The sequence below is a fragment of the Pygocentrus nattereri genome, chromosome 26 (genome assembly GCF_015220715.1).
Source record: "Pygocentrus nattereri isolate fPygNat1 chromosome 26, fPygNat1.pri, whole genome shotgun sequence".
Taxonomy (NCBI): domain Eukaryota; kingdom Metazoa; phylum Chordata; class Actinopteri; order Characiformes; family Serrasalmidae; genus Pygocentrus; species Pygocentrus nattereri.
In genome coordinates this window covers 31,482,879-31,509,294 of record NC_051236.1, presented here as the reverse complement: position 1 = coordinate 31,509,294, position 26,416 = coordinate 31,482,879, and the positions used below count along the sequence as shown (strand labels likewise).

At 40.7% G+C, this 26,416-nt stretch overlaps 1 protein-coding gene across 1 annotated transcript in view; it reads left to right on the top strand.

Moving 5' to 3' along the window:
* vapb (VAMP (vesicle-associated membrane protein)-associated protein B and C) overlaps window positions 1–26,416 on the top strand; it is a 31,572-nt gene that overhangs the window by 1,544 nt on the left and 3,612 nt on the right. The window contains exons 2-4 of the mRNA XM_017683558.2: window positions 8,118–8,270; window positions 13,390–13,493; window positions 25,979–26,059. Of these exons, the coding sequence (XP_017539047.1) occupies window positions 8,118–8,270; window positions 13,390–13,493; window positions 25,979–26,059 (338 nt within the window). The remainder of the gene's footprint in view (window positions 1–8,117; window positions 8,271–13,389; window positions 13,494–25,978; window positions 26,060–26,416) is intronic.

The following is a 26,416-nucleotide window of genomic DNA, read 5'->3' as shown; positions in this document are numbered from 1 at the left end:
ATTAAGAGTTCAATGTTGAAAATATGGCATGATTTGGAAAAATTTTTCCAAATCTGTTTTTTTGTGCCACATTTGAACACAACTACAGTGGTGCACACAGATCTTGCACTATGATTTAAAGGGCTAAGATTTGTTTTGACATAAACTGATACAGGGTGAAGTTGCAATGGCCCCATATGTAATTTTTGTAAAGATTGAAGTATGACGTGCTTCGTATGGTTTGATGCCTTTTGGGGATGTTATTTTGTCACATCATTACTGTTTGTAGATGTGTTTCAGTGAGATCCAAATTATTTGCACCACAGAAGTTCTAGACACAACATTAAAAAAAAAAAAAAAAAAATTGTCAGGATATTTTGCTCTTTTAAGTTGACTTCAGAAGATAATATGAAATATGGCAGAGTACCAGGAAATTATAAATAAGTAATAAATTAATGAATACAAATAGTTTTGATTCTTTGTTTATCAATAAATAATATTTTGATTTAGTTTGTAACTGCCAGCTTGACTAGTCACAATAATGTGCATAGGCTAAAAATGCAACAGGAATATAGTCATCCTGTGTAGTGACGGTCGACTTGCATACAAACCCTTCTTGAACAGTATTTCAGCGGGTTGAGTGAATTCGTTCACAAACAGATCTAAACCTCATGTAAATTAGCACAACCTTGATAAGCTAGCTAACGTGTAACACCTTCCACATTGCTGATGCGCTACCTGTAGAGATGGATCAATCAGTGTTTTGTGAGGCCAGTGGTTTAAATTGGTATGTGGACCAAAACACTCCATCAAACTCTCGTGAAGTACGTGCAGGCTTACAGCTCTATGGCCAAACACAATATGCAACAAATTAGTAGGCGGTAGGTGTACTGCAATCTCACATACTTTAACTATTTTAAGACAAAACGTTCTTGCATCAAGATTAAGTTAAGTCATACATTTTTGATCCCACAACCGGGGAAATTCCACCTCCTCATTTAACCCATCCGTGAAGTGAAACACCACATACACACCAGTGAACATACACACTAGGGGGCACTGAGCACACTTGCCCGGAGCGGTGGGCAGCCCTATCCACAGCGCCCGGGGAGCAGTTGGGGGTTAGGTGTCTTGCTCAAGGACAGCTCCGTCATGGACTGTCGGCCCTGGGGATCGAACCAGCAACCTTCCGGTCACAGGGCCAGATCCCTAACCTCCAGCCCAGCCAGGCTTTTTTTTAGCTTATCTTCCGCTGAGTAGTTATTTGCACACTGGATTAATTTTAGTCCAGGTTGTTATTAAGGGACCAAAAGGGAGAGCTGAACTCTTGGTTTAGCCTCTAATTGCCCTGTAGCATAGCAGCCAGCTAGCCATGCTTGTGTGTCCACTAGCCTCTCCTGAGGTGCACTTCTGTCGGCTGCATCACTCAGCAGCAGGATCTTGTGACCCTTTGCTTTGAAACAGCAACAAGTAAATAACCTTCAGTCAAGTTGGCTATGTCTTATTTGTGTCACAGAACATAGGTTTCACCAAAATAAAGTGTTTTTAAAATGAAATTGTATAAATAGCAAGACTTGGAGATCAGTTAGTTTAGATAGAGGTAGTTTTGAAAGCAGTCTTCGGTAGCGACCTGTGTTTTAGGATCAGGTATCGGAAGAGGACAAGTGCCATCTGTCCATCTCTTTTTGGGCAATCGTTCACTTTCCAGAATTGTGCATGGTGCAGAGAGGCAGGCTCAAGCAAATTTGGTGAGAGTAGAGATCCCCTTGTTGCTCTACCACTAAGCACTAACCTGTGCTCTGCCTAGAACGACTGTGTGTGGCAGTTACATGCTTCAGATGCCTTCTGATTTGAGTATTTCGGTTGCAGTCAAAACTCTTCTGGTGCATTGCGTGCGTCATGTCGTTAGCATCTTGTTTAACACACAGATATTCATTTAACATCACTTAAATTGAAGGCCTGCACAAGTGCCACCCATCTGACTCTCAGTCCGTCATGATTCTCATTCACTAATGATTAGATGTTCAGTATTTCAAACCAACCCCATGGATACTAAGTAGTTAGTAAGCAAAAATGCAAATCTCAAAAGCCATAGATGCATCAAAACACAGGCAGTTGAATAGCACAGTAACACCATTTGTGCAAGCTGTCTATTCTTTATTTTATTTTTTTTGTTGTGTGGACTCTTCTTCTAGAATGCTGACCGTCAAAGAAATGTGGTTATACAATGTATTACTTATTAGCAGTTAAAGCGTTTTGTGAGTTGTAACAGTTCTGCCACCTCATTATTTTCATGAGGGTAAACTAAACATCAGGCAAGTATGAGCGGTACAGGATTTAGAGGGAATGTATAGTTCAGTAAACTGTTAACATCAGCTGAGTAACGATTTTTATTATTTATTTTTTTTTGCTCCTGTGATTGACAAGCATTGTTATGTTGAATGAAGAGCAGTTTCTCCGTTTTATGTTTTTCATTTTTGAAAATGCAGAGATCATATGCATGGGTACAGTTGTATGTGTAATGTACTGCTTTAGGTCTCCATATGTGACATGGTCGATGACCTGTAATATCATATTTCATTATATCATCTGTAATATCTACAGAGAACCTTTCCATGACTTTCTTTGAATTCAAAATTTTTCTAGATTTTTGTATATTGAAGTTAATGGAAATTGCATCACTTTTTATTTGTACTTTGACTTATTTCCAAGTGAACCCCTATTTTTAATATCTCAATAATACATGGTATTGGTGCGAGGGGTAGCATAAACCATAACTTACAGTTGGTTAATATTCTTTCTGGTGCATGGTGATGTCAGCAAACTTTCAGTATGTTTTGATGGAAGGGTATATAAAAAACAAGATTATTGTTTTTAAATGAGGTATGAAATAATGAATTGTGCTTAGTAAGATCATGATCAACTTACAAGGTAGAAGTAGTGATGGGCTAATCCAAGTTTTTTCAGTTCTAATCTGTGTCCGATACACAGCTGCCTATACCAATACATTTTCCGACACAATTAATGTTGTTATTGTTGTTGGTATTGTGTTCTATTTAAGGTGTTTAATCTTCAAATCACTAAGCATACATATACTAAGCATAGCTTAAACTGGGGGGGGGGGGGGCTGAAAATTTATATTCTTAATTAGAGCTAGGCTGGTGAGCTAGCTAACAGGCTAAAAGATAAAAAAAACATGCCAAACAACCCCAACAGTAATATCACAGGCTTGAATTAAAGTACTTACAATAACAGTAATATAAAAAAGTATCACGTTTGAATAGCTAAACGCTTCAAATGTCCGTGTTTCGGTCAGAAGTAGCATCAAACATGAACTACATGTATTTAAACTAGAAGTTTAGCTACACTTGGCAGTAGCTTGCTGGTGGTTTACCTACATATTTGCACAGTGATTCAAGTAAAATGACTTTTTTTCCCTTTATTTAGTTATTATTATTATTTAGTAGTTAACTACTGAAATTCAATATTTTCTTTTCAGGCATGTTAAGGGTGATTCCAAACCACAGGTAGTGGAAAGGTTCTCTTCAAAGGGAACTTCAAACTTCACAGGGAGTAGTGAACAATGGTTCATCACTTCACAGGAAAGCTTCCCGAAATGTTTACCAATCAGTCATTGCTTGAAGTTTCTTGAAGATGTGTGTTTGGTTATGACACCATAGAAGGTTCTGAATGAAGTTGTTTTTTTTTTTTTTTTTTTTTTTTTTTTTTTTTTTTTAATTTTTTATAAATCAAATTCCAGTTCCCTTAACTGACATCCCAAGCTCAAGTGTGTAGGGCAACATAGCCATGGTTCTCAACGACTGAGATCTGGTGTGCAGAATACAGGTCACTAGCCACTAGTCTTGCCTAGGTAGTAGTTAACGAAAAAGCAAAGAGAGAGATTTAAAACATTTGGAGATTAATGGACTTATTTGCATTTATAAGCACTGCAGTTGGTTTCCTGGTAGGTTAAATCTTCTAGGTCAGCTTCTCTTTTGAATTTTCCTGTACCACCTTAAATGGTGCCGCATTTACATTCGGTGCTGCAGTCAGAATTTAAGGTGGATAATTCTATAGCTTGGCTAAATAAGACTGTGAAGTGCTGCTTGTGAGGGGGTTCTTTTTTCAGATTTCTCTGTTGGCAGCATTGTCAACACCCTGTCAAAAATTTGAAATCCATGCGACTTGTGACATTAATCGTTTATTGTTCACATGGCAAATTACGACACAAGTGCATATATGAAGTTATAATGTTATCCTGCTTTTCACTTACCCTGCAGTGTACCCATAGTGTACCTGTAATCTTTTAAATGCCTTTTTTTCTGTAATTGTAGCAGAATGCAGTTCATATTTTTTGTATCCTGATTACATAATGGTGTTTTATGTGTTCTGTTGCTACCCAGCACGGTTGTTTATTGAATGAGAGTAATTACTGCTTGCTTTTTAGCTTTAGTTAATCAGTATTTACTTGTTAGGCACCCCCATTTATATCTATATTACAGCAATACAGGCTTGACTGGTATAATTGAACAGAGAACACCATGATGGTTAAAATTACATAATAAAGAAAAAAGGATAACATAGCAATACTAAAACCTGTTTTTCTATGCAAATCTTTGTTTTCTGTATCCAATTAAAAAATAACAGGCAATTAAACTAAAACTGCAATGAGTACTGTGTTGTAGTGTGGCATGTCTGGCCTGCCAACTAAGCTGTCTCCCAAACACCACTGGACAAGTTAAATCTCACTCTACTTTTGCTCTTAAACATTTGTATCATCTGAATGTGTGTCGTCAGAGCAGAATTTACAGAATCAAGCTTATACTATGGTGGTTAGCACTGCAGTTTGCTCACTAAGCTAAAATTTAAGGAAGCCTATCAGGCTACAGATCCAAACACTGAAGAAGAGGTTTAATTTTTCTTCTATCGGTGGTTGATTGACACTACTCTCTTAGACTTTAATCATCATTTTTAATCAGCTTAGCTTGTGTTAGGCACATATTCTGTGATGGGCCGAAGTGTTATATTAAAGCATATTAGTGAAGCGCCCTTTTTGCAGAGAACTCAAACACATTCTGGGTGATGAGTCCAGCTGTTAACCACTGGAACTTCATTACCACTCCTGTGATGCTGGCGAAGACGAAACCAGGAGCGACTAGTGTTCGCTAGTCGTCATGTCTGTTTATACTTCACGTGGCTCGTCCAAAGGTATTGTTCTTTTGTGCATGCAGGTCGGTTTGGGAGCTGATCTGTTCAGACTGATGTCGCATACAGATCACATTTAAAAGATAGTGTGAACAAGCAAACAAAAAAAATTGGATTTGGTGAGAAAATCAGATTTAGGCCACTTTTACCTGCTGTGTAAACGTAGCCTTATTTACATAATAAGGGCTAGGGGTGGCATAGTGAGTAGGACTTCTGCCTGATAACCAAAAAGTCATGAGTTCAAAGCCCCGCTGGGAATGCCACCCTTGAGCAAGGCATTTAAACCGGAGTTACTTAAGGGGTGCTGCTCTTGTAGCTAACTAGCATATGTGGACACAAATCTTGACTGACTTGACAATTTGGCATTTTGTTTCTTCTTCAATTGCTAGCTGCCTATATAACCTAATTAAAATGGCAAGATTTATAACTATTGGCATGTTAAAGCTGTGACTGCAGTAATATCAACATTATTTGTGTAAAATATAAAATTGAGAAGACCAAATGCCCTTCTATTACATCCACCAAGAGCAGGAAATGGAAAAGGGGTCTTCAGGGTTCTAGTTGCCCTTGACATTGCCTGATTTATTCAGGATTATATATAAAAAAAATCTGACCGAGCTGGCAGAAAGTGAGGACACAACATCCATTTGTGTTTTTCTTTAGTGGAAAGTTCACCTTTAGTATTATGTGATATGTTGCTTAACCAATTGTTTCATTTGATTTTTATATTTATACATTTGCATTTTGCACTTGTTTTTTGGCAGTTTGACTTTGTGACCTCTTGCTAAGGACAAGTTACTTGTACTTTCTGAGCACAGAGACTGCCATTAACAAATTCTAATTATATTATTTTAAATTATATTATACAAATTCATTTCTTCAGTATATACATCGTTCATATTTAACTTTTAAAGTGTTTTCATTATAATTCTCGATTTTTAAACCAAAGAAGGCTTTTTGATGTAGGACATGTTTTGAACCTTATCTCATGAATCATCTAGTTGCATTGTGAACATACTGCAGCTTCCTCAGCCCACAAGAAGGAACATTGTAAAGAACATGCGTCCCAGTTGTCAAGCCCGATTGTAATAAAAGCATGGATAAGGAGTGGGAGAAGAACGTAATGTGCTTTTTTTTAGTAATGTTTCTAATGTTTTCTTATTGTTGCATACTGGCAAATGTAATACCTTAGGACAAAATCCAACCAGTATATCACCCCGTTAGCCTCCCCTCTAAATGCTGGTGTTATTGAATTTGCCATGAGCTCATTTCCTGCTGCTTGTAAAGTCGCCGATGTCTTCATCGCCTGTTTCAGGTAACGTCTATTGGCGGCTGTGCATGCATCACTGTCAGTCAAAAATTGCTTCGTAGTATTGGCATCCTCTATAGTCAGAACTGTGTATAAGGGCCGATATTGGAGTATACAGATACAGTGTCGTTGCAACACTAATTTCGACCCATAGAGCTTTGTTCTCCTGTATTCCTGTGTCTGAGGTTATTGTCAAGCCAAAATCATGTTCTACCGTGAATGTAGCTCTTAGCACTCTTAGTTTTTCTGAAGTTTTACCTGGCTCTGATCTTTACCATCTTTCTGTCAGTACCACCTTTTGGTAAGCTTCCACACCACCAATCATTTAGCCCCTTTAAATTGAAAACTGGTGAAATGTGTTTGTTGGGCCGTTCAGATTTGACATGACTGTATTTCAATATTTTGACGTCACTTAGAAATGCCTGTTTATTACTGTTATGCTACTGAACTTCCAAATCTCAGATTCAGAATTCAAGTGGGAGCTCTACACGTGTATGGTTGGAATAGTTCTAGATTTGTTCTGTTTGTGTCTGTATTTGTGGAGAAGCAAAGGTTTTCAGCCCATCCTGTTTCCTCACAGCTGTTCCCAGGATGTCCTTTACAAGAATGTATGATTCAGAATTTACTTTGTGGCTTAGAAATTAATAGATCCAGTTTGAGTTTCCCAGGATTTCAAGGCAATCATAGAAATGAGCTAAAGCTGTTACAATAATGTCTGATGTAACTTGATTGCATCTAGCGGGACTAATTCTACTTTTTTTAGTAAAAGGTTTTAGTAGTATGTAGCTAATCCTCAAGTAAATTGTTGCCCACTTAAATTACTTAAGTGGTTGGTACTTTAGATGTATGAATTACTATAATTTTAAAGCATTACTTACATGAATGTGTTAAGTCCCCTTAAGAATTATCAGTGTAAATATGATACAGATGTTGATGGTGAGTTGGAAGTCACATCTGCTCATGTGGTTATGCCAAGTATCACTCAGAACAGATCATAGCGGCATCCTTCCAGATAGACTTTTTGAGTATTTTCGAGCCTCAGTTTACCATTTGTACATATTATGCAGGAAAATCCACCCATCGTGTAGTAATATGTGCTACGATTGTTCATACAGAGATATGTAAAAATGGCACTATAAAATGTTTTGCACTTTTTTTGAATACAATTTATAAATAAGTAAGATAAAAAGGTTGGATATAAAGAGAATGTAGCAGCTATGGTATTGCACGTATGTGAATAATAGCTTTTCTATTTACAAATAGTGCTGTTTAATAATAAATATAAAGTGGAAAAGAATGTGAGCATCTTAACTAAGCAATGTTTGAAAATATTTTAAGGAAATATGGAGGAGACCTTTAGGCTGTTATGTAGAAAGTTGTGTGATGTTAAGATATCTTTCTGCATTTAACTGTTTCTTAAACATTGTAAAATGCCCTGTACTGCACACATTGCTGTCCTGTGATGGTACAAAGTCACTGCACAATTACCTCTGTTGTTTCTATGCCCTCCGCAAGACCAGTATTTGTAAAAAAAGAAAATTTAAACATTGGAGGGACAAAAGGATGGCATTTAGTAAAATTCACAGTTTAATCATTCAAAAGATATAATTGTCTTTGGTTTTAGGTCCGTTTACAGATGTGGTGACCACGACCTTAAAGCTTGCTAACCCCACAGACAGAAATGTGTGTTTTAAAGTGAAGACGACTGCCCCACGCCGCTACTGTGTGCGACCAAACAGCGGAGTGATCGATGCCGGAACCTCAATTAACGTCTCAGGTAAAAATGTTAGCTTGGATTCTAATATACAGGGTGATTCAAAAAGATTAATCTGTTTTCAAAGCACCATATTTTTACAACTGTGAAGATGCCTTTGAACCAGTCACAAACCAATTGAAATAGTTTCTGACTGTCACTGGAAGATAGCTCCCTTCAGTCTACAAGGACATTGCGACCCCACCTCGATCTGTGTAACATGATTTTCTCTGGCAGTGAAGCTCCAACAGCTCAGAGCATTCGTCTTGATGATCTCCGAAATTGCATAGAAAGAGCTGTGAGTACAGTGACACCCAAAATGCTCAATCGACTATGTTGTCCGTACAGCTGGAACAGGTCATGTTGAGCACTTGTAAAATGACATAATATACTTTCACTTAAACCATTTACAATTTACTGCACTGTTCTGTAATGATTTACAAGTGAAATAAATCATTTTGAAATTGGATGAATCTTTTTGAATCCCCCTGTAGTCATACAACACAACTAAGTGAATTTTCCTAGCTTTGTATTTTGTTTGCTATAGCCAGTTCTGTAAAGAATCAGTTAAAATCCATCATATAGTCACCTTTTTCAATACCTGTCTGTTTTATATGTCTATATGCATATTTGTGTCCATCTGTCTATCTGTGTGTCTAAGAAAAATACCTATGCCTGGAATGCCACAATGACAGCATTTAGAATTTTATTAACATATTTGCATCCCTTCAAAAGACAAGTGTGTATGTCCCGAATTATCATTGGTATGAAAATGAGGCAGAGAGATATCAGAAGTAATGTCTTCTGTTTGGGTGAATGGATGAGAAGTAGCTGTGATGTTTTAAAGGGCCTATATCGTGTAAAACTGAATTTTCAAAAAATTTAAAAATGTACCATTCTCTCCCCAGTGTATACAGCCCAAACATAAAAGCTAACTTCTTTTACTGGCCTGTCCTCCAGTACTGGCCTCCACATCCGAATTGGATTTCTAGGCAAAAAATAAAACAATCCTCCTTTGCAGTAAAGTAAAGCTCTGCTCATTGTTTTAACACAGTTTGAACAATAAATTATCTTAAACACTGGAATTAATGTAGTCTGTTATTTCTAGTTCGCCTAGCAAAGAGAAAGATTTAAGACTAACATTGATCATTTGGAGACAGACTTATTTGTATTTATAACTACTCCAGTTGGTTTCCTGATATGTTTAATCTACAACGAGAAACTGTCAAAAAAAAAAAAAAAAAAGTGAAGCCGAAGCCAATTAAACCAGCCATTAGGGGTGTACTTTGTGTACTTCTGGTGCCGGCCTGGATAAATGGTGAGGGTTGCGTCAGGAAGGGCATCCGGCGTAAAACTTGTGCCAAAACTATCATGCGGATCACAAATATGATTGCCATACTGGATCGGTCGAGGCCCGGGTTAACAACGACCGCCTCTATTGCTGTTGACCAGCAGGCTGCCGGAGGAAATTGGACTACTGTAGGTCGAAGACCATCAAAGAGGAGAGGAAGAAGGCGGGTTAGAAGGCAGTGAGAGAGAAGGAAAGGCAGGAGTGTGGAGGTTAGAGTAGGGACTCTGAACATGGGGACAATGACTGGTAAAGGCAGAGAGCTTGCAGACATGATTGAGAGAAGGAAGGTAGATATTCTGTGTGTCCAGGAGACCAGAGGGAAAGGAAGCAAGGCTAGGAACATTGGAGGTGAATTCAAACTGTTCTATCATGGTGTAGAGAGGAAGAGAAATGGAGTAGGGATAATCCTAAAGGAACTGCTTGTGAAAAGTGTTTTGGATGTAAAGAGAGTTTCAGACAGGATCATGAGCCTGAAGTTGGAGGTTGATGGTGTGATTTTGACTGTGGTCAGTTCATATGCACCACAGATTGGTTGTCAGTTAGAGGAGAAAGAGGACTTTTGGAGTAAGATGGATGAAGTAGTAGATGGTGTCCCTAGAGAGGAGAGATTAGTGATTGGTGCAGACTTCAATGGACATGTTGGTGAAGGGAACAGAGGGGATGAAGAGGTGCTGGGTATGTATGGTGTGAAAGACAGAAATGCAGAAGATCGGATGGTTGTAGATTTAGCAAAGAGAAGGGTGAACACACATTTTCAGAAGAGGGAAGAACACAGGGTGACATACAAGAGTGGAGGGAGGTGCACACAGGTGGATTATATCCTTAGCAGGAGATGCCACAGTGAAGTGAATGAAGACAGAGCCAAAGATTAGATGGTGGAAGCTGAAGGAGGAGGATGGTTGCAGGCAGTTCAGGGAGAAATTGCAACAGGCCACGGGGCAGTGAGGAGCTACCTGAGGACTGGGAAACTACAGCTAAGGTCGTGAGAGAAACTGGCAAGAATGTGTTGGGTGTTTCGTCTGGTCAGAGGAAAGAAGACAAGGAAAGTTGGTGGTGGAATGAGGAAGTCCAGGAGAGTATTCAGAAGAAGAAGGCAGCTAAGAAAAAGTGGGATAACCAGAGAGATGAAGGAAGTAGGCAGGAGTACTGTGAGGCTAGTCGCATAGCAAAAAGAATGGTGGCAAAGGCTCAGGCCTATGATGAGCTGTATGAGAAGCTGGACAGTAAAGAAGGAGTAAAGGACTTGTATCGTTTGGCTAAACAGAGAGATAGAGCTGGAAAGGATGTACAGCAGGTTAGGAAGATAAAGGATAGAGAGGGAAATGTACTAGTGCGTGAACAGAGAGTGTTGAGTAGATGAAAGGAGTACTTTGAAGAACTAATGAGTGAGGAAAACGAGAGAGAGAGAGAGGAGGACAACGGGGGGAGAGATAGTGGATCAGGAAGTGCAGAGAATTAGTAAGGTGGAAGTGAGGGCAGCTTTAAAAAGGATGAAGAATGGAAAGGCAGTTGGTCCAGATGACATACCTGTGGAGGTATGGAGATGTTTAGGAGAGAAGGCAGTGGACTTTTTAACTAGGTTGTTTAACAAAATCCTGGAGAGTGAGAGGATGCCTGAGTGGAGAAGTAGTGTACTGGTAACCATTTTTAAGAACAAGGGTGATGTGCAGAGCTGCAGTAACTAGAGAGGTATAAAGTTGATGACCCACACCATGAAGGTATGGGAAAGAGTTGTCGAAGCAAGGCTAAGGCGAGAGGTTCAGATCAGTGAGTAGCAGTTTGGTTTCATGCCCAGAAAGAGTACCACAGATGCAATTTTTGCATTGAGAGTGTTGGTAGAGAAGTACAGAGGAGGTCAGAAGGAGCTACATTGTGTCTTTGTGGATCTAGAGAAGGCATATGATGGGGTGCCAAGAGAGGAACTGTGGTACTGTATGAGGAAGTCAGGTGTAGCTGAAAAGTATGTTAGAGTGGTGCAGGACATGTATGAGGATAGTGAGACAGTGGTGAGGTGTGCAGTTGGAGTGACAAATGGTTTTATGGTGAAGGTAGGGTTACATCAGGGATCAGCTTTGAGCCCCTTCTTGTCTGCAATGGTGATGGACAGGTTGACAGATGAGGTCAGGCAGGAGGCTCCATGGATCATGAGGTTTGCAGATGACATTGTAATCTGTGGTGAGAGTAGAGAGCAGGTAGAAGAGAATCTGGAGAGGTGGAGGTTTGCACTGGAGAGGAGAGGAATGAAGGTCAGTAGAGACAAGAAAGGAATACATGTGTGTGTGTGAATGAGAGGAAGGCAGGTGGAATGCAAGGAGTAGAGGTCGTAAAGGTGAATGACTTCAAATATTTTGGGTCAACCATCTAGAGCAATGGACAGTGTAGAAAAGAGGTGAAGAGGGTGCAGGCAGGATGGAGTGGGTGGAGACGGGTGTCAGGGCTGATGTGGGACAGAAGGATAGCAGCAAGAGTGAAAGGGAAGGTTTACAAGACAGTAGTGCGTCCTGCTATGATGTATGGTTTGGAGACTGTGGCTCTGTCTAAAAGACAGGAGGCTGAGCTGGAGGTGGCGGAGATGAAGATGAAGTAGTAAAAGTTACCTTTGAATTTTATTTTTTAAACCAAGAAATCCTAGCGAGGCTTTTTGACACGCAGTTGGAATTTCCCGGTTCTCATATACAGATAAATGGAAATTTTTCTCTCCATGCTTATGCTTAAAGGATTTCAGTCTGTGCCAATAGCCATAGGATTGTTTTGTGGCCAGAAAATCAGACTGATGAAACTGGGCATTCCTAGTCCTAGTCAGTGCCCTGTTTTCATTTAGTGATATTAAAGCCTTTGGCTGTAACAATGCACAAACTAGAGTGAGTTTGTAACTTGCTGGGGATCTGGCATGTCCCCTATATGGGCTCGCCATTGGGAGCCAAATCTGAGAGAGCTTTCCCTGGTTTTGAAAATCAAAGTTGAAAATTTGTTTTTAGTGGAATTTAAGAGTAATAATCATGGACAGAGTAAGCATCAATTAAGAAAAAAATGGGAGCAGGAGGAGGAAAAGAGAAGCAGTAGGAAGAGAAAATTGCTGCAGATTTCCCACCTCTTACTGACAGACATAAGAAAATGAGAAACAGAAGTCTTTAAATGAGCCCGCTGTAATTGAAATGACCTCAGCTGCAAAGCTAAAATGATAGCCAGTTGGTTTCAGGTAAAACTCAATATTATCCTGGAAAAAAATGTTACTACGAGCTTGAAACTTTTCTATCTAGTTCTGAACTTCAAGAAATAAATGTGCTATTCTTCCATTTTTGTGCAGTGTCTTTTCTATATGTTGCGGTTAGCATATGGAAAAAGAAATCATCAAAATGTGCCATTACTTTTGAACAGGTCACATTTTAGGTATTATGTTTTTGTCCAATATGTTGTTCAGTTCCAGCTAATAAATCTGTAATAGTGCATTCTCTCTAAAGAACGTGTACTTATTTTCACTGAAAAACTTAAAATATGCATCCAAACTTTTGGACTATATATACATGAGATCTATGAAATTTGAGCATGTGTTGTTTTCACCATAGTTACTTTTTTTATTTGAAAACTAAAAGACCAGAAAATTGCCTTTTGGATACTGAGGTTGGGGTTTGGTTAATAGTAAGTGCTATTTAGGTACAGTAACACAAATCAACAGAAGTCTGTTGATGTTCTCATATGTATAGCAAGACAAATGTTTGTGTGTATGTGTATAAAAGTTCTGTTTGTGTTTTATTTCTCTTTTTTTTTTTTTTTTTTTTTGTATGTTTGCAGTGATGTTGCAACCATTTGACTATGACCCCAACGAGAAGAGCAAACACAAATTCATGGTGCAGTCTTTAATCGCTCCACCTGACATGACTGACATGGAGGGAGTGGTGAGTAATTATCTCTATCAACAGTCAAAGGAGTGCTACTTTTTCTGCTTGTCATGTGTGTGCCAGAACATTGAAGTTAGTGTTGCACCAAAACCGATACTGTGTCGGTGCTCATATTGGCACATAAATGCAGTATCTACAATGAGGACATTAATGATGGAAGGGAGATACTGATGACCAATACCACAAAGCAATTTCTGACGTGCACACATGCTAGTACATAGAGCTTAACAACATGGAAGTGTGGGTTGAAAGGCAGCAGTAAAAATGCTCTTGGCAAAATCTAATGCTAGTATTTCACGAGAAGGCAGTGGTCGTGGGAGATAGACCAGCTGGAATTCTTTGTAAAGTATTCATTTCACACAAGTCCATTAAAGTACAAATATTCTAAAACACGCTTACATCAGCCCATTACCAAAATGTCTGAGCCAGGCTTCTTTCAGTATTCGCTCATCTCACACTGTGTGGTCATAGTCTGAGGTTAGTCCAGGTTGTTATTGAGGGTTAGACATACAACCCCATGCTTGGGATGCTGTGTAAATAAAAACAAAATGCAATGATGTGCAAATCGTTTAAGCCCTGTATTTCATTGAAAAGAGTACAATGACAACAAAATTTGATTGTTTTTTGAAAAATGTATATGCCCATTTTTGAATTTCATGTCAACACGTTCCAAAAAAGTTGTGACAGGTCCATGTTTTTGGCCTTGTCCCTTACATACAGAGAGTTCTCCAGATTCTCTGCGTGTTTTTAATGTTATTATGTTCTGTGGATGATGAAAAGAAAAGGTTATTTGCTATTTTACATTGAGAAACTTTATTCTTGAATTATTGCACTATTGAATTATTATTTGATCATGTAGTCTTTCACAGAGTGGTGAACCCCTACTCATCTTTACTTATGAAAGACTCAGCCTCTCTGGGATGCTTTTTTTTTTTTTTTTATACGCAGTCGTGTTACTGACCCTTTGCCAATCAACCAAAATGTGTTTTTATTTTTTTTAAATTGATTTATTTATTCATTAGGGAGGTGCACACAGGTGGATTATATCCTTAGCAGGAGATGCCACCTAAAGGAGATTGGAGATTGTAAAGTGGTACCAGGGGAAAGTGTAGCAAGGTAGCATAGGGTGGTTGTCTGTAGAATGAGATTAGAAACAAAGAAGAGGAAGAAAGTGAAGACAGAGCCAAAGATTAGAAGGAAGTAGGCAGGAGTACTGTGAGGCTAGTTGCATAGCGAAAAGAATGGTGGCAAAGGCTCAGGCCTATGATGAGCTGTATGAGAGGCTGGACAGTAAAGAAGGAGTAAAGGACTTGTATCGTTTGGCTAAACAGAGAGATAGAGCTGGAAAGGATGTACAGCAGGTTAGGCTGATAAAGGATAGAGAGGGAAATGTTCTAGTGAGTGAACAGAGAGTGTTGAGTAGATGGAAGGAGTACTTTGAAGAACTAACAAATGAGGAAAGTGAGAGAGAGAGAGGAGGACAACGGGGGGAGAGATAGAGGATCAGGAAGTGCAGAGAATTAGTAAGGTGGAAGTGAAGGCAGCTTTAAAAAGGATGAATAATGGAAAGGCAGTTGGTCCAGATGACATACCTGTGGAGGTATGGAGATGTTTAGGAGAGAAGGCAGTGGACTTTTTAACCAGGTTGTTTAACAAAATCCTGGAGAGTGAGAGGATGCCTGATGATTGGAGAAGCAGTGAACTGGTCCCCATTTTTAAGAACAAGGGTGATGTGCAGAGCTGCAGTAACAAGAGAGGTATAAAGTTGATGACCCACACCATGAAGGTATGGGAAAGAGTTGTTGAAGCAAGGCTAAGGCGAGAGGTTCAGATCAGTGAGTAGCAGTTTGGTTTCATGCCCAGTAAGAGTACCACAGATGCAATTTTTGCATTGAGAGTGTTGGTAGAGAAGTACAGAGAAGGTCAGAAGGAGCTACATTGTGTCTTTGTGGATCTAGAGAAGGCATATGATGGGGTGCCGAGAGAGGAACTGTGGTACTGTATGAGGAAGTCAGGTGTAGCTGAAAAGTATGTTAGAGTGGTGCAGGACATGTATGAGGATAGTGAGACAGTGGTGAGGTGTGCAGTTGGAGTGACAAATGGTTTCAAGGTGAAGGTAGGGTTACATCAGGGATCAGCTTTGAGCCCCTTCTTGTCTGCAATGGTGATGGACAGGTTGACAGATGAGGTCAGGCAGGAGGCTCCATGGACCATGATGTTTGCAGATGACATTGCAATCTGTGGTGAGAGTAGAGAGCAGGTGGAAGAGAATCTGGAGAGGTGGAGGTTTGCAGTGGAGAGGAGAGGAATGAAGGTCAGTAGAGACAAGACGGAATACATGTGTGTGTGAATGAGAGGAAGGCAGGTGGAAAGGTGAAGATGCAAGGAGTAGAGGTCGTAAAGGTGGATGACTTCAAATATCTTGGGTCAACCATCCAGAGCAATGGACAGTGTAGAAAAGAGGTGAAGAGGGTGCAGGCAGGATGGAGTGGATGGGGACGGGTGTCAGAATGTGTGACAGAAGGATAGCAACAAGAGTGAAAGGGAAGGTTTACAAGACAGTAGTGCGTCCTGCTATGATGTATGGTTTGGAGACTGTGGCTCTGTCTAAAAGACAGGAGGCTGAGCTGGAGGTGGCGGAGATGAAGATGCTGAGATTTTTGTTGGGAGTGACGAGGATGGACAAGATTAGAAATGAGCAAATCAGAGAGACAATGAAGTGAAAGCCAGAGAGGCCAGGTTGAGATGGTTTGGACATGTGTTGAGGAGGAATAGTGGATATATTGGGCAAAGAATGTTGGAGCTGCCGGGTAGAAGGAGAAGAGGTAGACCTCAGAGAAGGTTTATGGATGTAGTGAAGGTGGACATGGAGATGGTTGGGGTAAAAGTAGAGGAGGCAGTAGATAGGGCAAGATGGAGGCAGATGATCCGCTGTGGCGACCCGTGAAGGGAGCAAGAAGAAGAAGAATTTTTATTATTACTAAATGAAATTATTAAATAAAGCATTACACAACTTCAACAGCCTTTTGTTGCCTTTGTCTCAACTTTTTTGCAATGTGTTGCCATCAAATTCAAAATGGGCAAATATTATTTAAAAAGTTCTCTTTCAACATTTGATATGTTGTCTTTGAAGCATTTGCAATTAAATATAGGTTTACATGATTTCCACATCATTGCATTTGGTTTTTAATTACATTTTTCACAGCATCCCAACTTTTTTGGAAATGGGGTTGTATATGGAAGGAACTACTGGTCTCTTGTTGCAGTGATGCCTCCACTAGCTTTCCTTGCAGTGCCTCTTAGTTGGTCTGCTGTATCACGCAGCACTGTGATCTCGTGGCCTTTTGCATGAACCGAGGCAAAAAAACAGCTACTAACAACATAAATGTAATACTTTCATTCTGATGCTCAGAGATGTAAGTGAGTGTATGGGACTTTCAATTCAATTATTTGATGGATGAGTGAATACTTTTGGAAATGTGTGTGTGTGTGTGTGTATGTGTGTGTGTGTGTGTGTGTGTTTATAAAAATGAGCAAATACCATGCAGTCAAGCTAAGTATATTTTATTGGTGACACAATAGAACAAACAGATTTTAGCTGAAAGTGGAAAAGTAGAATAAATGTCAGGTCTAGTTGGGTTAGATAGAGCTAGTATTGGTGTATGTACTGGTTCCCACATATTACATGTCCATGGCATGGGCAACATAGGAACCTCTTTGCTACAGCTTGCACATGTTGCTTGTTTATGCAGTTTATGTTGCAGAATGTTACAGAAGGATATACCAGCAATTCTTACTGCTTTTAACCAAGTTCTGCAGACATCCTTTTCTTAGTCAAATTGGTTACTTCACTTCATTCAAAGATGACTCATTTAAAAAAAAAAAAAAAAAAAAAAAAAAACACGCATTGCATTACATAATCCTCTAACTTGTGATTGGACAGTGATTGCAACTTTCTAACAGGCAGAGGTAGTACATGGAAACGGGTCTAACTGCAGGGGTAGACCAACATAAACACCTGAACTAGGCATTAGAGCCAATATGTTTATGAATCGCATTGCCAAAATTAAGAATTTCTGGATAAATCATTATTAGATACATTTTGAAATTATTAGATAAATGGGTAACACTTTGTTTTAAGATCTGCTTTTTAACTATTTATTAATTGTTAGTTATTAGTTATTTATTAATTATTAACCAAGGCTCTAATAAATAGAAACTTAACATCTGTTTGCTATGTTCATATAGTTTTCTATAAATAAATTGTTAACTGCTTGGTGGGTTAAATGTTGATTGTAATCTTCCAGTTGAAGATTACAGAGGCCTGTAATTGACATCATAGGTAGACCTCAACTATGAGAGACAAAATGAGGGAAAAAAAATTCAGAAAATCACATTGAAATCACAATGAAAAAATACCTTTTTCCCCCACTGTATATGACACAAAGTATTAAACAGGTAGTAATAATGTAGATTTATGGTGATGCAGATCTTTTTAATGCACTATTGTTAAGTAACTTGTAAACATTTTTAGCCTCCTTCTTGACTATCTCACTGATTATATTTAATGTTGACAGGATGCTTTCTCCAGGTACTTTTCAATGTTCAGTTAAGTTCACTTGTCTGACCTTCTGCATGGGTTATGGGCTGTAGCAATTTATTTTTACACTTTTAAACAGTGTGATTGTTAGAATATACAAACATGTCCAGAATACATAACTTGTTTGAGTACACTAGTGACTGAAATATGACCATTTACAACCATGTTTGGGCATTGTGAGTTCAGATAGTTATTACCTGTTCATGTTCCTCGTCGCATTGTTTTCAATTGAAAGTTTAGAATTTATATACATGTTAAGTTAACAAGCACTTAAAGTTAAAAAAAAAAGGACCTTTTATTAACACTTTACGTAAACACATTGATGCACATTTCTAAGCATGCAAAGAATTTCCTATTCACAAGGTAATTATTGATTGCTTGATAATACCTCAGTAATCATTAAGAAGCAGACTTAAGTGTTACTGAAAAATGTTCATTGTACGCATTGTATTGACACTTAACAAGAATGCTTCAGTGACACATGAAATTCAAGCACAAAATCTGTTATGTCTGAGTTATGAGCCAGAAATAATAGGTTTGTTACTGGGTGGGGGAAAGGATAAAAAATAAAATAAATCTCAAGGGACTACTCAGGCCACAGGCCCTCCATCTCTTATGGCCAAAGTCTGCCCTGGGGCATTTGGCAGTTGGCTCCAAGTATTTTTTTTGGTACATTAACAAAGACACCGTTACCTTGGACCGTGTAACTCATATTCGATAGGTGGGGCCAGGCATCAATGCACAGACCACTACTACTTCAAACAAATACACAGAAGACTTACTTGAACCAAAATTTGTCAGTACATTCTCTCATTCTGCTGAAAATACATTTACAATATTAATATGAATAATTTTAAAATACATCTACTGTAATACATTTCTCTTGCACTTCATTCTGTGAATTTTGTCACAGGTAAACACAGTAAGCATACAAGTTACATTATGCATCTCTGTTTTTGTGCAGCCGAATGGGTAGGATAATACAATAGGATATGGGTAGGATACATACCCAGTATCTTAATAATAATTTAAATAATAATAATTTTTAGTGTTGTGCATGGGAGCGGGCGGAAAACCAGCCAAGTGGGAGTGGGCCGAAGCATGCATGAAGAGAAATCCTGCAAATAGCCTATATAAAATAATAATGGATAGCCTAAATAAAGTAGAACAAGCTCTTCTTCTTCTTCTTCTTCTTCTTCTTCTTCTTCTTCTTCTTCTTCTTCTTCTTCTTCTTCTTCTTCTTCTTCTTCTTCTTCTTCTTCTTCTTCTTCTTCTTCTTCTTCTTCTTCTTCTTCTTCTTCTTTCGGCTGCTCCCTTTAGGGGTCGCCACAGCGGATCATCTGCCTCCATCTTGCCCTATCTACTGCCTCCTCTACTTTTACACCAACCATCTCCATGTCCACCTTCACTACATCCATAAACCTTCTCTGAGGTCTACCTCTTCTCCTTCTACCCGGCAGCTCCATCTCCAACATTCTTTGCCCAATATATCCACTATTCCTCCTCAACACATGTACAAACCATCTCAACCTGGCCTCTCTGGCTTTATCTCCAAACTGCTCCACCTTCACTGTCCCTCTGATCTGCTCATTTCTAATCTTGTCCATCCTTGTCACTCCCAACGAAAATCTCAGCATCTTCATCTCCGCCACCTCCAGCTCAACCTCCTGTCTTCCAAACCATACATCATAGCAGGACACACTGCTGTCTTGTAAACAGTCTAGTGCGCATGCGCGAACGTGCATGCTGCCTGTTACAGCAGCTCCTGTTCATGTTCTTTCGTTTTTGCTTTTAGCTTTTCTTTACCATTTTAATAGTTTATTTATTTTGACGAGGCAATTTAGGGAAGCTGTGCACTCTCGAAACATGCGAGTAGAGAGAGTTTTGGTCTGTTTTTTTTCGCTGTGAAAGCGCTACTTTCTCTCACTCGCCGACCGGGGATGCACCGAGAGCGGTAAGCGCAACGGAGGTGGGCTCACGGTGCTAGTTAATAACCGCTGGTGTAACCCTGGTCACATTACCATCAAGGAACGTACCTGTTGCCTGGACATTGAGCTGTTGGCTGTCGGACTCAGGCCATATTATTTACCACGCGAGTATTCGCATGCCATCATCGTGACTATCTACATTCCCCCCTCTGCCAACCCGACGTCGGCAAGTGACGTCATTTACTCAACTACAGCACGTCTCCAAACGCAACACCCGAGTGCCTTTATCGCCATATCAGATGACTTTAACCATGTTGCTATGGCCAAGGCACTACCACACTTCACTCAGTATGTGGACTGTCCCACCAGAGAGGAAAGAACACTGGACCTGCTGTATGCTAATGTTAAAGACGCATACAGCTGCTCCCCCTCTGGGTAGGTCAGACCACAATTTGGTACACCTCAGCTCCTGTTATGTGCCGCTGGTGAAGTCAGCCTGTGACCAATCGGATAGTGAGGAGATGGTCTGGGGAGATGAACGAGGCACTGCAGGATTGCTTTGAGGCTACTGATTGGTCTGCACTCTGTGAGCCACACGGTGCATCACGGACTACATTAACTTCTGTGTGGACTCCACTGTCCCAACCAGGACTGTTAAATGTTATCCAAACAACAAGCCGTGGGTAACAAAAGGCATTAAAGCTGTCTTTAACAAGAAGAAGATGGCCTTCAGAATTGGAGACAGAGAGGAGGTGAGAACGATCCAGAGGGAACTGAGGACAGCTATCAAGAGGCGAAGGACAAATATAGGAGGAAGCTGGGTTGGAAACTCCAGCAGAACAACATGAGGGAGGTCTGGAATGGAATGAGGACCATCACCAGCTTCAGGTTCAGCAACAACGGAGGAGCAGAGGTCAGTGTGGACGGGGCCAACAAGCTAAATCTGTTCTTTAACAGATTTGACACTGCAGGCTTTGTCCCCCCCAGCCTGACTCCTCTGCTGCCAGTCCTCAGCAGACCATCCCACTCATCCCCCCCCCTCCCCCTCCTGATGGCCTGCTCCCCTCCTGTGACAGCCTATCTCACACCTCCATCCCTCCCCCACCCACCACCTCTACAGTGCGTCTCACTGCTGACCAGGTGAGAAGACAACTGAAGAGACTCCACACAAACAAGGCTGCAGGCCCTGATGGGGTTCCACCCAGGGTGCTTAAAGCCTGTGCCGCCCAAATTTGTGGAGTACTTCAACATGTCTTCAACATGAGCCTGAGTCTCCAGAGGGTCCCTATGATGTGGAAGACATCCTGCATTGTTTCTGTTCCAAAGACACCATGACCCACTGACGCCAAGGACTACAGGCCAGTGGCACTGACGTCTCATGTCATGAAGACCATGGAGAGGCTCGTCTTGGATCAGCTCCGACCCATAGTCCAGCCTTTTCTAGATCCCCTCCAGTTTGCCCATCAGCCCCGCCTGGGAGTTGAAGACGCCATCATCTACCTGCTCAACCGAGTTTACGCTCACCTGGATAAGCCAGCCAGCTCTGTGAGGGTCATGTTTTTGACTTCTCCAGCGCATTTAACACTGTCTGGCAAGCTCTTCTGGGTGATAAGCTTACAGTGATGCAGGTAGATGCCCCCCTTGTGTCCTGGATTGTTGACTACCTGATTGGCAGACCACAGTATGTACGCCTTCAGCACTGTGTGTCGGAGAGAGTGGTCAGCAACACTGGAGTTCCACAAGGAACTGTCCTCTCTCCCTTCCTCTTCACCCTCTACACCACAGACTTCAGCTACTGCACAGAGACTTGCCACCTTCAGATGGACCTGAGGAGGGACAAGGCATCGGTGACCCTTGTGTCCATCAGCGGGGTCAGTGTGGACACTGTGGATGATTACAAATATCTGGGTGTGTATATTGATAATAAACTGGACTGGGTTGAGAACACTGACGACCTCTACAGGAAGGGCCAAATTCGCCTCTATTTTCTGAGGCGCCGGAGGTCCTTCAACATCTGCCGGACTATGCTCAGGACCTTCTATGAGTCTGTGGTGGTGAGTGCTACCCTCTAAGCTGTTGCATGCTGGGGAAGCAGGCTGAGGGTGGCAGATGCCAACAGTCTCAGCAAAGTGATCCGCAAGGCCGGTGATGTTGTGGGTGTGGAGCTGGACTCGCTGATGGCCGTGTCGGAGAGGAGGACGTTGTCTAAGCTGAAGGCCATTATGAACAATGGCTCCCACCCACTCTACGACACAGTGATGAGACACAAGAGCTCATTCAGCTCAAGACTCACTGTACCAAACCACAGAGCGCCACAGGAAGTCATTCTTACCTGTGGCCATCAAACTCTGTAACTCCTCCCTCAGTGTGTGACTCACAACTCAATACGAAACTGTTCATATGTGCAATAATAACAATACACAATAATTGTGTGTGCAATAACTCAGAGGGACACTAACTTAATTTAAATAATTGTAACTGCTTTATACCTGATGTTTCATATTACTATCACAATCACTGCCACCATACTATACTCATAAGTACTTAAATCCTTTCTACATACTGTAAATTTCTCTATTGTCTTAAATTATTAGTAAAGTGTTTATTTTTACATAAGCGGTTGCAACTGTAACAACTGCAATTTCCCCCTGGGATCAATAAAGGATTCTGAATCTAAACCTTCCCTTTCACTCTTGCTGCTATCCTTCTGTCACACATCAGCCCTGACATCTGTCTCCACCTACTCCATCCTGCCTGCACCCTCTTCACCTTTCCACCTGCCTCCTTCTCATTCACACATGCATTCTGTCTTGTCTCTACTGACCTTCATTCCTCTCCTCTCCAGTGCACACCTCCACCTCTCCAGATTCTCTTCCACCTGCTCTCTACTCTCACCACAGATTGCAATGTCATCTGCAAACATCATGGTCCATGGAGCCTCCTGCCTGACCTCATCTGTCAACCTGTCCATCACCATTGCAGACAAGAAGGGGCTCAAAGCTGATCCCTGATGTAACCCTACCTTCACCTTGAAACCATTTGTCACTCCAACTCCACACCTCACCACTGTCTCACTATCCTCATACATGTCCTGCACCACCCTAACATACTTTTCAGCTACACCTGACTTCCTCATACAGTACCACAGTTCCTGTCTTGGCACCCTATTGTATGCCTTCTCTAGATCCACAAAGACACAATGTAGCTCCTTCTGACCTTCTCTGTACTTCTCTACCAACACTATCAATGGAAAAATTGCATCTGTGGTACTCTTTCTGGGCATGAAACCAAACTGCTGCTCACTGATCTGGACCTCTCGCCTTAGCCTTGCTTCAACAACTCTTCCCCATACCTTCATGGTGTGGGTCATCAACTTTATACCTCTGTAGTTACTGCAGCTCTGCACATCACCCTTGTTCTTAAAAATGGGGACCAGTGCACTGCTTCTCCAATCATCAGGCATCCTCTCACTCTCCAGGATTTTGTTAAACAACCTAGTTAAAAAGTCCACTGCCTTCTCTCCTAAACATCTCCATACCTCCACAGGTATGTCATCTGGACCAACTGCCTTTCCATTCTTCATCCTTTTTAAAGCTGCCCTCACTTCCACCTTACTAATTCTCTGCACTTCCTGATCCTCTATCTCTCCCCCCGTTGTCCTCCTCTCTCTCGTTTTTCCTCATTCATTAGTTCTTCAAAGTACTCCTTCCATCTACTCAACACTCTGTTCACTCACCAGTACATTTCTCTCTCTATCCTTTATCAGCCTAACCTGCTGTACATCATTTCCAGCTCTATCTATCTGTTTAGCCAAACGATACAAGTCCTTTACTCCTTCTTTACTGTCCAGCCTCTCATACAGCTCATCATAGGCCTGAGCCTTTGCCACCATTCTTTTTGCTATGTGACTAGCCTCACATTACTCCTGCATACTTCCTTCATCTCTCTGGTTATCCCACTTCCCACTTTTTCTTAGCTGCCTTCTTCTTCTGAATACTTTCCTGGACTTCCTCATTCCACCACCAACTTTCCTTGTCTTCTTTCCTCTGACCAGACGAAACACCCAACACATTCTTGCCAGTTTCTCTCACCACTTTAGCTGTATTTTCCCAGTCCTCAGGTAGCTCCTCACTGCCCCCAAGGGCCTGTTGCAATTTTTCCCTGAACGGCCTTCAACCATCCTCCTCCTTCAGCTTCCACCATCTAATCTTTGGCTCTGTCTTCACTCTCTTCTTCTTCTTTGTTTCTCATTCTACAGACAACCACCCTATGCTGCCTTGCTACACTTTCACCTGGCACCACTTTACAATCTCCAATCTCCTTTAGGTGGCATCTCCTGCTAAGGATATAATCCACCTGTTTGCACCTCCCTCCACTCTTGTATGTCACCCTGTGTTCTTCCCTCTTCTGAAAATGTGTTCACTACAGCCATTTCCATTCTCTTTGCAAAATCTACAACCATCTGACCTTCTGCATTTCTATCTTTCACAACATGCATACCCAGCACCTCTTCATCCCCTCTGTTTCCTTCACCAACATGTCCATTGAAGTCTGCACCAATCACTAATCTCTCCTCTCTAGGGACACCATCTAACACTTCATCCATCTTACTCCAAAATCCCTCTTTCTCCTCTAACTGACAACCAACTGACCACATTCAAAATCACACCATCAACCTCCAACTTCAGGCTCATGATCCTGTCTGACACACTTTACATCCAGAACACTTTTCCCAAGCTGTTCCTTTAGGATTATCCCTACTCCATTTCTCTTCCTCTCTACACCATGATAGAACAGTTTGAATCCACCTCCAATGTTCCTGTCCTTGCTTCCTTTCCATCTGGGTCCTGAAGACACAGAATATCTACTTTCCTTCTCTCCATCATGTCTGCAAGCTCTCTGCCTTTACCAGTCATTGTCCCCATGTTCAGAGTCCCTACTCTAACCTCCACACTCCTGCCTTTCCTTCTCTCTCGCTGCCTTCTAACCCGCCTTCCTCCTCTCCTCTTTGATGGTCTTCGACCTACAGTAGTCCAATTTCCACCAGCATCCTGCTGGTCAACAGCACCGGAGGTGGTCGTTGTGAACCCGGGCCTTGACCGATCTGGTATGGCAATCATATTTGTGATCCGCATGAGTTTTGGCACAAGTTCTACGCTGGATGCCCTTCCTGACGCAACCCTCACCATTTATCCGGGCTTGGTACCGGCACCAGAAGTACACAAAGTACACCCCTAATGGCTGGTTTAAAATAGAACAAGCACTAAATCACATATATAAACACAATAAAACAATAACAGAAAAAGTTAAAATGAAGTAATTCTAAAGAGTTGCAAAGCAACAGATCACACGACACAACACGCAAATTCTAATAGCTTAGGCCTTATTCACGCATACTGCTTCTGTGTGGTGTGAAGATTGGGAGAAGTCTTGCTTTTCATTTCAGTACCCATGTTGGTCAGCGCTTTCACAAGGCTGTGCAAGCAAAGTGCCAGAGCGTTTAGAGACTGTTTAGAGAATAGACCAAGCGCGTATTTTTTTCCATGTGTGTTACGCACCAAAATACACTGAAATAAGCCATGAAAATTAAACAGAAAAGCTTAAACACAATTTTTAAAAATTCACTGTAATTCATGTCAGAGCACAATTTAATTATTTGGGTGTAAATGTTCAGTCTTTTATTCCATACATTTTCTAATAATGTTATGTACCTTTTAAGAATGAAATACATAAAATCCTTTAAAAAAACAGTAGAAAAAGGTTTAAAAAATCAGTTATAAATAAAATGTTTGCTTTGAAAAATTGCATTTTACAATTACGGATCTCTCCCTGCGTCTTTGATTCATCTTCGCTCCTCTGTCTTTCATAACCATGTTTTTTTTTGTTTGTTTGTTTTGTTTTTGTTTTTTGTTTTTTTGTTGTTTTTTTTTTCTTCTCACGATCTTTCTGTGCAGTGGAAGGAGGCCAAACCAGAGGAGCTGATGGACTCCAAGCTGCGGTGTGTCTTTGAGATGCCAATTGAGAACGAGAAAACGGTAGCTGTACTGCTCCACATCCAGCCACACTCCCTAGTTTATTGCATTGCTTCAAATTTTAAACTCTAAAACTATACTTAAAAATGGAAATTCAAATTAAGATTCAGTTCAAGACCTTGTTGTTAAATGTCGATGCACTCTACAGAGTGATCATCTTAACACATTTTATGTTCCCTTAAAACATTTTATGTTACTTTTAACACAGTTGCGTTAAAATGTGTTATCCATGATGGGGCACAAAATGTTCCAGAGTGTTTTCTCAAAATTACACCAAATAGTTCCTTTGGTAACACTGTAAATTTTAACATAGCAGGATTTTCCAGAAAGAAAACCTTATTTTGTTTAGATATAATCTGG